The sequence below is a fragment of the Salvia miltiorrhiza genome, chromosome 3 (genome assembly GCF_028751815.1).
Source record: "Salvia miltiorrhiza cultivar Shanhuang (shh) chromosome 3, IMPLAD_Smil_shh, whole genome shotgun sequence".
Classification (NCBI taxonomy): Eukaryota; Viridiplantae; Streptophyta; class Magnoliopsida; order Lamiales; family Lamiaceae; genus Salvia; species Salvia miltiorrhiza.
In genome coordinates this window covers 1537103-1549663 of record NC_080389.1, presented here as the reverse complement: position 1 = coordinate 1549663, position 12561 = coordinate 1537103, and the positions used below count along the sequence as shown (strand labels likewise).

The 12561-nt window shown below is 36.5% G+C and overlaps 2 protein-coding genes across 5 annotated transcripts in view; both read left to right on the top strand.

Moving 5' to 3' along the window:
• LOC131016791 (receptor-like protein 52) overlaps nt 1-2511 on the top strand; it is a 63252-nt gene extending 60741 nt beyond the window's left edge. Inside the window, exons 13-14 of the mRNA XM_057945522.1 lie at nt 827-898; nt 1098-2511. Coding sequence (XP_057801505.1) covers nt 827-898; nt 1098-2389 — 1364 coding nt within the window. The 3' untranslated portion in view covers nt 2390-2511. The remainder of the gene's footprint in view (nt 1-826; nt 899-1097) is intronic.
• A 1244-nt stretch (nt 2512-3755) lies between these two features.
• LOC131016885 (uncharacterized protein At2g29880-like) lies at nt 3756-11934 on the top strand. Of its 4 annotated transcripts, none has more exons than XM_057945669.1 (3): nt 3756-4805; nt 10398-10971; nt 11045-11934. In XM_057945669.1, the coding sequence occupies exons 2-3, from the start codon at nt 10399-10401 to the stop codon at nt 11777-11779; spliced, it is 1308 nt and encodes a 435-aa protein (XP_057801652.1). In that variant the 5' UTR covers nt 3756-4805; nt 10398; the 3' UTR covers nt 11780-11934. The 4 variants fall into 4 exon arrangements, with proteins under 4 accessions (XP_057801652.1, XP_057801655.1, XP_057801654.1 ...); XM_057945672.1 differs by lacking the exons at nt 10398-10971; nt 11045-11934 and adding exons at nt 9127-9484; nt 9569-10328 and having other exon boundaries at nt 3762-4805; XM_057945671.1 differs by lacking the exons at nt 10398-10971; nt 11045-11934 and adding exons at nt 9127-9484; nt 9569-10328 and having other exon boundaries at nt 3762-8932.
• The last annotated feature ends 627 nt before the right edge of the window (nt 11935-12561 follow it).

Here is a 12561-nt window from a genome sequence, read left to right as displayed (position 1 = left end):
AATCATTGGACTTGTCATCGAACAAATTGGAGGGAGGAATTCCAAGTGAACTGACAAGCTTGACATTTCTTGCGAAATTAAACCTTTCAATGAATGATCTCGTGGGAAACTTGAGAATGTGTGGATTTCCGTTGACGAGAAAATGCAACGAGAAGAATGAGCAGCAGATGCAGCCAGAAGAAGAAGATGAGTATGGATTTATAGATGGATTTGGATGGAGAAGTGTGGTGATGGGATATGGAAGTGGAATCATAGTTGGAATTGGAATTGGTTGTTATATATTTATTTATAAGATTTATCAATAGTTATAGATATATAACATATAGATTTAGTGTAATATCTAATGAATAATATATTCTTATAAATATATAATTAATATACCTTAAAATAAAATATGTAATAGGGGTAAAATAGGCAATCCATATGTTGTGCATAAGGCTCTTTTTGTAGGTCCTCAATTCATAAATTCAAAATTAAATAGAATTCTAATGCAATTAAAAATCTACTCTTATCATATTTATAATTTGATGTAAATACGTTTTAGTTTGAATTATTAAAATATCTATGTTTTAGTTTGGATCATTATAAAGTATTATATCTGATACATGTAAAATTAAATAGAATTCTAATGCGATAAGAAATCTACTCTTATCAAGTTTGAATTATTAAAATGCCTATGTTTTAGTTTGGATTATTATAAAGTATTAGATTTATTTTATAAAATATATAATAGCGGTAAAATAGGCAATCCACAAGTGGTCTCATAGAATGCTTAGACTCTTTTTCTATTAGTATAGATTTATATAAAGGGTTCTCCAATTTTCAGGTCCAATACCATTCACCATTGGAAATCTATCAAATTTGTGGGATCTAGACCTCTCTTCCAACAAATTAAATGGTGAGCTTCCATTCTCCATATGCAACATGACATCCCTTCAAATTCTTATTTTCTCAAATAACAGTTTGGAAATCTTTGGACATATTTCATCTAAAATACTTCAGGTGCATAAAATGTATTTCTTCATTGCCATGTTTCTTTATGTATCCAGATTGTCTCTAAAGCAATATATATCTACATTGACTTCTCAAACTTACAGGTCCAATACCATCCACCATTGGGAATCTATCAAATTTGGAGTATTTATTGCTCTCTTCCAACAAATTAAATGGTGAGCTTCCATTCTGCATATGCAACTTGTCATCCCTTCAGTTTCTTCTACTCTCAAATAACAGTTTGGAAGGGACAGTTCCACAATGCTTTCGAAACTTGAGCAAATCGTTGTCCATATTTCATTTAAATGCAAATAATTTTAGTGGCCCCATTCCATCAATATTTATCAAAGGGTGTAGTCTTCGGTCCATCAATTTGAGTGGTAATAAATTGCAAGGAAGATTACCTAAATCCTTAAGCAATTGCAAAAGTCTGAGGGGCCTCGATGTTGGAAATAATAGAATACGAGACAAATTTCCGTTTTGGATGGAAGCTCTTCCTGAGCTTCAAGTGCTCGTCTTGAAGTCTAACAAGTTTGATGGTAACATGTCGCTGGCTTCACGAAGCAACCTACCATTTTCTAAGTTGCAAGTTTTAGATATATCGGGGAATGCATTTGCGGGATCTCTACCTCAAAGATATTTCAAAAATTTTAGAGCAATGATGGATGTGAACAAGGAAAATCAAACAGATGGTTATGACTATTTTTCATATTACGTGGAGATGACAATCACCTTGAAAGGTCAAGATCAGTTATTGACGAGACTGTTGGAAGCCTTTACCACCATTGACTTATCCTCCAACAATTTCTCTGGGAGTATTCCACTTTTCATAGGTAATCTTAATTCTTTGAGATACTTGAATTTGTCGCACAATAATCTCATGGGGCACATACCTGCATCTCTTGGAAATATAAGTGTACTTGAATCATTGGACTTGTCATCGAATAAATTGGATGGAGGAATTCCAAGTGAATTGACGAGGTTGACATTTCTTGCCAAATTAAACCTTTCGATGAATGATCTCGTGGGGCAAATACCACAAGCGAATCAGTTTTCCACATTTGACAACGATTCATACGTGGGAAACTTGGGACTGTGTGGAACTCCGTTGACGAGAAAATGCAACGACGAGAATGGGCATCGGATGCAGCCAAAAGAAGAAGAAGAAGAAGAAGAAGATGAGTATGGATTTATAGATGGATTTGGATGGAGAAGTGTGGTGATGGGATATGGAAGTGGAATCATAGTTGGGATTGGAATTGGTTGTTGCATTATTCGATTTGGAAGGCCAAGATGGTTGGTGGAATTCTTTTTTGGTGTTGGATATACATACATGAAGAATAAGAAGAAGACAAGGAAGAGAGCTAGAGCTACTCCAACACACAGGAGAACTTGATTCAAGACAAATATATATTATGAGCTTTTCTTTCTTGCTTTTTTGTTCTTTTCCGGATTTCCGGATTTCAAATATATATTGTTATAAAAATTATTCAAATAATTATTTAAATTTTTATTTTTTTCAAAATGATGTCGTTTTGATTACGAGTTCAACTTAAAAAATATCATGTCACTCATGAATAATTATCGTCTGTCATTAATTAAATCAATTAAGCTAGCTAGCCAAAGTTCATGTACTTTTTTTTTGACAATTCTCAAAGTTCATAAAAAAAATGAGTGGAAAATCCAAAATAAGCTCAAAGTTCGTGTATTTAGTTTAGGCGTTAATAACTCTTTATCTTTTTGTATTTATTGCTACTTATGTGGTTGTTCTGGATTATTGACAAAGGATATATAATTACAATAAATCTATGCAGCCACATTGTGGCCACCCACATTCTAGTTTAATAGAGAAAATTTGAATTTATTTAATTTATTTTTAAAAATAAAAATAGGATTTATTTATTTTATTGTATTATCTATATTGTAGTTATTTTTTGTAATTTTTTTTGCATCTTTTATTTTTAATTTATTTTTTAATAAAAATAAAAAAAGTTACAAAAAATTATTAAAAAATAACTAAAATGTAGACAATACAATAAAATAACTAAATCCTAATTTTATTTTTAAAAATAAATTAAATGATATATAATTATATACTCCCTCTGTCCACTAATTCATGACCTAAGTAGCAAAACACGGGTTTTAAGAAAAAGTGTATTTTTATTAGTTGAGTGGAGAAAGGGACCCACAATTAATGTATTGTTTATTAGTTGAGTGGAGAAAAAGTGTATTGTTTTGGGACCCACCAATTAAATATAAATAAAAACTTACTAAAAATGGATAGGCCTTGAGTTGGTGGACGTCCAAAAAGGAAAGAAGGCCTTGAATTAGTGGACGGAGGGAGTATGTTTTAATTATTAAAGTTGAAGTTAATTAATATGTTCAATAATACCCTAAATTGTAACACTTTTTTCAAGTTGATGGTAAATTATATATCGACTTTGACTAATTACTCTATCCAAACCACAAGAAACACTGCAAATATATCTTCAAACAATTTTTTCAGTATGTGAAACTCTGTAGAAATGCCTTTTTTAATACTTCATAAATTAAGACAATGTCGTTTTGATCCAAGATAAGTTGGAATAGTTTTACCGTTAATATTTAATATTTAATACTCTCTCCGTCCTAATATTGTTGGCCACATTTCATTTTTAGTTTGTCCCATTATTGTTGGCTACTTTCTAAAAAAGGAAAAATTAGTTAAATTCACTTAATTAAAATCAGGCTATCTAATTAAAATCCCTACACACACACAAAACACACACAAACACAACCACTCAGCCGGGCTCCCCCCTCCAAAACACAGTCTCTCCCCTTCTCTCTTCTTCTCCGGCAGACGACACCAGCGCCGGCCGCCGTCCCGCCCCGCCGCCTCTCGCCCCTTCACCTCTCCCTTATCTCTCTTTTCTCCGGTCCCCGATTTATCTCCCCTCTCTCTTTTTCTCTGGTTTGCGTTCATTGAGTTTGGAGATGGCTTTGGAGAACACGATTGTTCTGTGTTTTCCTCGAATCGGAGGGCCGCGAGGGCGGCGCGGGTTTGCTCTTCGCCGTAGGCTTTTGATGGGCACCGAAGCTCGCCTGTGTGTGCCGATTTGGGGGCTAGGGCTTTTGATAGTGCCGATTTATCTCCCCTTCTTCCCCTCTCTGTACATATTTTATGTCAGATTCATGGTGGCCGGAAATCGAAAGAGTCGGTGGTTAGAGTTTGGGGAGGAAGCTAGGGTTCAGGTGGGCGACTCATTTCCCCTCACTGCAGCGGCGACCCTTTTCCCCTCACTGCGGCGGCGACTCCTTTCCCCTCTCGCCGTCGTCGTTGTTTCCAGGCTGTGGTTTGGCGGCGGCCCTGGATTGGGGTTTGAGGGTGGTGGTGCTCCTGAATTTGGTCATTTGGATCATGTTTTTGATTATCACAATTTCCTTTTTCTTTTCGTTTTCTTGTTTTGGTTTGGGAAAGTACAAAAGGGATGTGGATTCCATTCAAAGAGAGGGGAAGAATTTGGGGGTGGTTCGTCGGTCGCCGGTCACTGGCCGCCGGAGAGTTGCTGGCTGATTTGTGGTGTGTTGTTGGGTGATTTGTTAATTAAGATAAACAAAAAGTCATTTAAAAATATAAATCACTCAATTAAAACATAACACTCAATTTCTTAATCTCCGTGTCGAAAAGAATGTGGCCAACAATATTGGGACGGAGGGAGTAAGCCGCGTTTATGCGCCACCGTCTGGAGCATCGGTAAGCAAGCCGCCGCCGCAGTGCGCATCATCCGTTCCGGCTAAATTGTTCCGCTATCACTTCTGCTCTTCCATTCGAGGTACTTCTCCTTCTTCATCTAAATTAGGTCGATTTATATGCGACCACTATCTGAAACAAATTATGTTGTTAATTTGCTGTAATTCATGGATGTAATTTGTCCCTGCAAATCGGAATGCCATCATCGTTAGCCATAGACAGGTGAGTTACTTTTTTTGTGCACTATAACCAATATGTTGAATCAATAATAATGCTTTGATACATAGGTGAAATAGCATGTGAAACTCATCGTTAATGTTTAATTTGTTATGTGGGCTCAACATGACTAAACGTAACCTGGGGAGCCACTTAAAAAGTGTAGATTAGCCACCAAAATTAAAAATTAAAAATTAAAAATTTGATTAGAAATGTCAAAAATGAATTGACCGAGCTAGATTGGGCCATTGAGCTCCAGGCCCAAAAAAGTTTGTGGAAATACTTAATATTACACAACTTTGTGAAAATTGATACCACCAATATCCACTTTTTAAAATTCCTACACCACATACCCATATGCATTAAAATATAATTTTCATTGTACTCGAGATTTGATTTGTCAGATGAAAGTACAACACCCCTAATACTGCCCTCTCTCTACCGAAAACATTGAAGAGGAAAAATTTAATTGGCGAAACTAAAAATGAGCGATCGGAAAGTTTAAAAGTAGCGAGCGGAAACTTAATTAATATTGAGCGGAAACTTAAAATAAACGAGCAGAAACTACAATTAATTAAGTAACAGTAAAGGAAAATCCGGAAACTTTGATATGCTAGAGAACAAATAGGCGGAAACGGAAACTTTAATTATTGAAATAGGCGGAAACTTCATTTAATCGGAAACTTTACAACCGGAAACTTCATATATAAAGAAGAGAATCATTGTACCAATCATCACTTCTCACAATGATTATTTAAATTTGTGTCACTATCAATTCACTTTTTTCAACAAACAGATATTAAAAAAATCAAGTGGATATAGAGTGTAGCAAAATAAAATAGTGGGTATGGAGTGTAGCAAGTATTAGAAACTTGTGTATTAAAGAAAATCCCCCAAAAAGTTTTGTATGCAAAAGTGATTATTGGGCTGGGCTGGGTTGGTGGACTTACTTTTCGAGTTGGGTCGACCTTTCGTCCATGCTGTCGTTTTGTCATTTTTCTCTTTCCACAATAAATGTGATTTTTTCATGGACATATAATTTTTTACTTTTATCTCAATATTTACAAAAAAAAGTCATCTCGCACACTATTTATTAACAATTCAATTTTGATGGGATCTTTCTCTATTTCATACACATTTTTTAAAATTTTCTTTAAATCCATGTTCTTCTCTCTACACCATACTTATTGTGAACGGACGAAATAATATTAATAAAAATAAAATTATACACACATTTTTCATGTTAAATTCATGAAGATGTTACTCAATTTTTACGTTTTGATTTTTTTTTTCATAAAAAAATTTACCTAGTTTTTTGTTATATGAGCATTAATTGGTCAAAATCGGTAACTAAGAACAGAATTGAAACATAAATAATTGTTTGAGTTATATTTGAGTATGTGGTCAAATAATTATAATTGGATTTAAATTGAAAGAAAATTATACATAGTGCCAACTAAGTTGAGAGTTTTACAGTTAATATTTAGCGTGTTAATTATTTCGAAAAGTTTTCATCTTTGGCGTGTTAATAATTTCGACGTCTGAACATATTTTTTGCTTTCTTCAAACTTTTGATCATGAAAAGAGCTTTCTCTCAAATTGTTAAATTAATTATAGCTGTCTTCAAATTCTTCGATTGAATAACTCTATTATGACCTGTGTGTAATTTTTTTTACCACATTTGTAAATTTTATTGATTTATTTATTCTCATTGGATTCCAATCTTATAGAAATAATATTGATCTTAACTTTAATACCTCAACAAAAATTCAACAAAAATTCAACACTCATTCCGTCCACGAAAAAATTTCCTATCTTTTTTTTTTGGGACGTCCACAAAAAAACTTTCTACCTATTTTTTTACTAAACCCCACCACTTATAATTATTTACTTTTCACTTTTTCACAATTCTCAATATTAAATATAACACTTTTCACCACTCTCAATACATTCAACAATTTTTTTTCTACTCTCAATATACTCAACAACCTTTTTCTTAAAACCTGTGCCACTCTCTCCTATGAAGTTCTTTCATAAACGGAGGGAGTAATATTTTCTCATCTTTTTTTTATCTATAATTTTCCGCTGAAAATTTTACAAATAAAGTAAACACATCCTTATTATATAGGAAATGTTAGAATTGATTATTGTCTTTTATACTCCCTCCGTCCCATTTAACATGGCCCCTTTAGTCTTAGTGCCGTGTCCATGTTAAATGGGACGGAATGAGTAATATTATAATCATTCTTTATTAGAGAATTGCCAGAGTTTGCTGCACTTCTCAAGTTCTCATAGACTTAGTTCAACTACAAAATTGATCCTAAAATCAATTTCTTTAGTTTAGCCTTCTGCTTTATTAAATTAAAATCTATTTTATGCTAGTGCCTGTCGTCTCCATTAATATATAATACTCCCTCCGTCCCATTAATAAAGACATAGGTCTTTTGGGCACGGAGATTAAGGAGAGGTAGATTTGTTGTTAAAGTGTTGTGGCCCACCATTATTAGTGTAGTTGATTAATTTTAATTTAGTGTATTTATTTATTTCTATTTAATGTTTTAGTTGAATTTTAAACCACCATCACCTCCGACAACCACCACCGCCGCCTCCGACAACCACCGCCGCGTCCGACTACCACCACCGCCTCAGAAATTCAACCCCCAATTCATACCCAAAATCAACACCACCGCCTCCGCCTCCGACAACCACCACCGCCTCAGAAATTCAACCCCCAATTCATACCCAAAATCAACACTACCGCCGCCACCTACGACAACCACCACCACCTCAGAAATTCAACCCCCAAATCAAACCCAGAAATCAAACCCAAAATCAAACCCAAAAATCGAATCGCGGCAAACCCTAGCCCCTAACCCAAAAATCGAATTGCGGCAGACACAGAGTCTAGGGAGAGAGAGATGAGCGAAAGAGATGAGGGAGAACCGAGAGGGGAAGAGAACGGAGTCGGAAAGGAGTCTCACCGTGTTCTCTCGCCCTCTCCCTCTCTTGAAGCCAAACTAAATTTTGAAATCTAAGCTTGTGATGTTGACTTGGGAATCTGGAGAAGAGGTCGGATCTAAGCGGAAAAGAGACGAGGGCGATGAGTCGGGCAAGGTGGTGGTTCGCCGTCGTCTGAAATAAGGCGATGAGTTGCCAGAAATCAAATAGGGCAGAGGCTGGAAATTGGGGCATGGGTTTTTCAGGCGGCCCCTCTGCCGCCGTTACCTTTCCAAAGCGGGGAAGATGAGATGAAGGTAGAGAGAGAGGCGAAGGTTGCGGCCTTGCTGCGGTCGCCGGAGACGAGAGAGGGGCGGTGGAGGAAATATGAGAGGGCGGTGCAAGATTGACGGCGGAAAGAGGGAAAAGGGAAGAGGGAAGAGATGGTTCGAGAGGCGGAAATGAGAGAGACATATTAGAGTTTCCCAAGAGAGATTAAGGGGGGTGTATTAGTTGTGGAGTTTAATAGATTTCCCTGGATTTTAAAAGTCTGGGTGTATTCGTTCCAGACTTTTAAAAGTCTGCAGAAATCTGGGTGTATTCGTTCCAGACTTTTAAAAGTCCATATAAATCTGGGTGTATTCGTTTCAGACTTTTTAAAATCCATACAAATCTAGGTGTATTCGTTATTCCATTGACTTCAAATCCGGAATGACTTTCATGGATTTCATCAAAAAAATACACACGACGAAATCCGGCCAAGAACCACGAGAATTGAAATCCATGGAGTTTTGAGCGATCGCTGAGTTCCAGCGCCCGCGGCCAAGAAGCCAGCGAGCGCCGGAACTCAGCACACGTTGAGAAAGACCAGCGCTCGCTGGGTTTGAGCGTGCGCTGGGTTCCCAGCGGCCGCTGGGTTGCAGCGGTCGCTGGGCCCAGGCAGCCCAGCCCAGCAACGCCTTTAAATACCCGTCTTCGATTTTTTTTCCCCACAATCTGACAGACGCCTACTGCCTTCAAAAAAGAGTTCAGGGTTCTACTTTACCTTTTAGCCAGGTATTTTTTTCATAAATTTTATATCTTCATAGTATTTTAATTATGCAATTTTTCTATAGCATGAATATTGTACCTTTATAAATTATTAGCAACTGTATGTTGTGTTTCTATTGCATGTGAGTTGATTTTTGTTTTTTGTTGATGTTTTTTATTTTTTATTTTTATTCATTCATATAGTACTGTTCGGTGTCTAGTAATATTATTATGGGAGACTCTCAACCACAAGAATCCAAAAAAAGGGCAGTGTATGAAGCATGGACACAGGAACAAAGTGATGCCTTGTTACGAATTCTGGTTGAATCTGCAATTAGGGGATGGCGCGATAATAGTGGTATATTTAGCAAAGCAACAGTAGAGGAAAGAATATTGCCTGTTCTGAATGACAAACTTAGGTGCAATAAAAATTATAATCACTACCAAAGTCGTATCAAATGGTTTAAGAGCCGTTGGACTGCGTATTCAAACCTCATGAAGTCTAACTCTGGTTTTGGTTATGACAACGACACCAAAAAATTCACGGCCCCAGATGAAGTATGGGATGCGTATATAGAGGTAAATTTGTTATCAATTATTTTTTAAACACAATTTAATTTAAATAATATAGTTAATTAATAATTTTCTTATTTCTGTTTTTAGGCTCACCCAAAAGATGCATACTTACGCACTGGGAGTTTTTCGGATTATGATGACTTGAGACTTGCTGTTGGAAACGGTGTGGCTGTAGGAAGAAACGCAATTGGAGTTGGCAGTGTTACTGATGCTAGGACAATAGGAGTTGATGAAAGTAGAGGTCCAACCATAGAGGAGTTGAATTACGATACTGCTACTGAGGCGTTTGTAGTACTGGGTGAAGATGATCCACCGTTATCCGGCTCCAAATCACCTTTGGAGCCCACTGAAGTGCCTGTGGAGTCCACTTAGAGAAGAGCTCCCGCCAAGAGAAGCAGAGGCCAGTTTGAGACAAATTCAGGCCACTCTGAAAATAGTTCGCATCAGGAGCTCCTGGTAGAAATTAAAAAAGTCACTAGCACAATGGATCGAGTTGAAAGCCTCTTTGTTAAACGAGATACTATGATGGAGAAAAGAGAAGAGGAAAAAAGTTTTACAACTTGGGATGCTATCTTAGAAATTCCTGATTTGAGTGAAGATGACCGCTACACAGCATTTGACTTGCTTGTTACAAAGTCACAAAAAGATGGATTTATGAAAATGACTGTTCCTCAACGCATAAGATGGATAGAATTCAAGACTAGGAAATAGAGGATAGTTTAGTCATGTTTTTTGAACTATGTTTTTATGTTTGTTTCACCATCTTTTTATGAGTACATTGTTTTGTTGGTTTTATGTTTTAATACTTTATTTTGTTGATTAATGAATGGTTTTTTATTAGTATTTTTTAAAGGCTATCTTTTGTGTTTCCCTTTTATTCTTATTTCAATTATTATTTCATTGTTTTAAATGGCAGCATGAATTATGAAGATAAAATTGAAATTGCAATTGAAGAAGACATAGATGAAGAACTTGAGGATGAAATCGAAACAGAGATGGAGATTGAACTTTCTGTTCATGCTAGGCAACTGATGGAAGCAGCTAAGGTAGTTATCACTCTATTGGGGAATATGATGACGCATCATCCGACTGCTGACAACGCTCTGATGCGACGACCAAAGACTAGGAAAGGATTCCGTTTTATTATGGACACGATGGATGGAGATCCGAGCCAATTTCGACAGTTGTATAGAATGTATCCTGACGTCTTCATCAAATTATGCCAGATCATTAGGGAGAAAGCCCATGTGGATGATACACGATACACAACTGTTGAAGAAATGTTGGCAACATTCCTCATCATTGTAGGGCACAACGATCGTTATTGTAACGTTCGTGAAAGGTTTGGTCGTTCGCATTTTGCTACTAGTCAGAATTTCAACAAAATCTTGAGAGCATTGAACACCATAGCACCGGACATGATGTTTAAGCCGACTGGCGCAATACCCGCTAAAATCCGGGAAAGTACAAGATTTTATCCTTACTTCAAGGTATAATATTTATGCTCTTGTATTATATTAAACATTTATGATTTTTGTATAACACATTCACCTATTATTTTAGGATTGTATCGGGGCTATAGACGGCACTCATATCCCGGCCACGATAATAGGAAAAGACGTGAGCTGTTATCGTAACCGTCATGGGGTGAATTCGCAAAATGTTTTGGCAGCTTGCAACTTTGATTTGCAGTTCATCTATGTGCTTAGTGGATGGGAAGGCTCAGCCCATGATTCCAAAATTTTAAGTGATGCATATTCTAGACCCAATGGACTCCACGTGCCTCAAGGTAAATATTTTCTAGTAGATTGTGGATTTGCCAATCGTCGACAGTTTTTGGCTCCGTTACGTGGCGTTCGTTATCATCTCAAAGATTTCGGTGGTGAAGGGCGTAATCCAAGAAATGCAGATGAGTTGTTCAATCTTCGACACGCATCATTGCGAAACGTGATTGAACGCATTTTTGGAATCTTCAAATCACGTTTCACAATTTTCAAAACAGCTCCTCCGTTCCCTTTTCAAACACAAGCAGAGTTAGTTTTGGCTTGTGCTGGATTGCATAACTTTCTCCGAAAGGAGTGTCGTTCTGATGAATTTCCAGTCGAAGTTGAAGAAGGAAATGTTGCAACAGATGTTGAAAACGATGCGGACATTTTGGATTATCTTTCTCAAAGCCAGCTGTCACAGAGGAATGAAGCTAATACATGGAGAGCAAGTATTGCTAATGCTATGTGGGAAAATAGACATATAACTGAAACCGATCAAGACACACAGGCGGAGACCGAAGATAATAGTTAGGGAGGTGTTTTGATGGATGTCGTTGAATCAACGTTTTTTTTTCAATGTTGGAATTTTTATGAATGTTGACGTTATTTTGTTTTTTTTTAAATGGATATTGGTTGATTTTATGAAGCATGAATTATATAATTATGGGTATATAGTTGGAGATTTGATGAATTCCACGGAATTGAGCATGAATTAGGGGGTATTTGTTTGGGATTTGATTAAAATCGACAGAATTGGAGCATTCTGAATTAGGGGTCCAGCGGCCGCTGGAAGGCAGAGTTCGCTGGGTTCCCAGCGCTCGCTGGGTTTCCAGCGCTCGCTGGGTTTCCAGCGAGTTCTGCCTTCCAGCGGCCGCTGGACCCCTAATTCAGAATGCTCCAATTCTGTCGATTTTAATCAAATCCCAAACAAATACCCCCTAATTCATGCTCAATTCCGTAGAATTCATATTTTTTGGGGTGCTTATGTTAAGAATTTTTGTATATTTTTTTATTTTCAGTTCATCATACATTATATTCATGTAAAATTGTATGATCATACTATAATTCTTTGACATGATTAAAATGTAATGAAAACATGAAAATCATGAATAAAATGCAAACATAATTCATGAAAACAAACATTAATCATTGTTCAAAAGATAAAATTATCCAAACTCATAAAACAATGTCAACATTAATATAAAAACTCAAAAACGTGGTCTCCAAGAATCCCACTGGCGCTGCAGCTCGGCAATCTGCTGGTCTTGTGCATCAAAGCGAGCATTCATATCATTCCTCATTGATGTCATCGAT

Bases quoted from the DNA above. Each gene is read 5' to 3' on its own strand.
- LOC131016885 (XM_057945669.1), top strand. From the start codon at position 10,399: ATGAATTATGAAGATAAAATTGAAATTGCAATTGAAGAAGACATAGAT. The intron at 10,972-11,044 runs GTATAATATTTA...CTATTATTTTAG, and splicing joins GATTTTATCCTTACTTCAAG to GATTGTATCGGGGCTATAGA.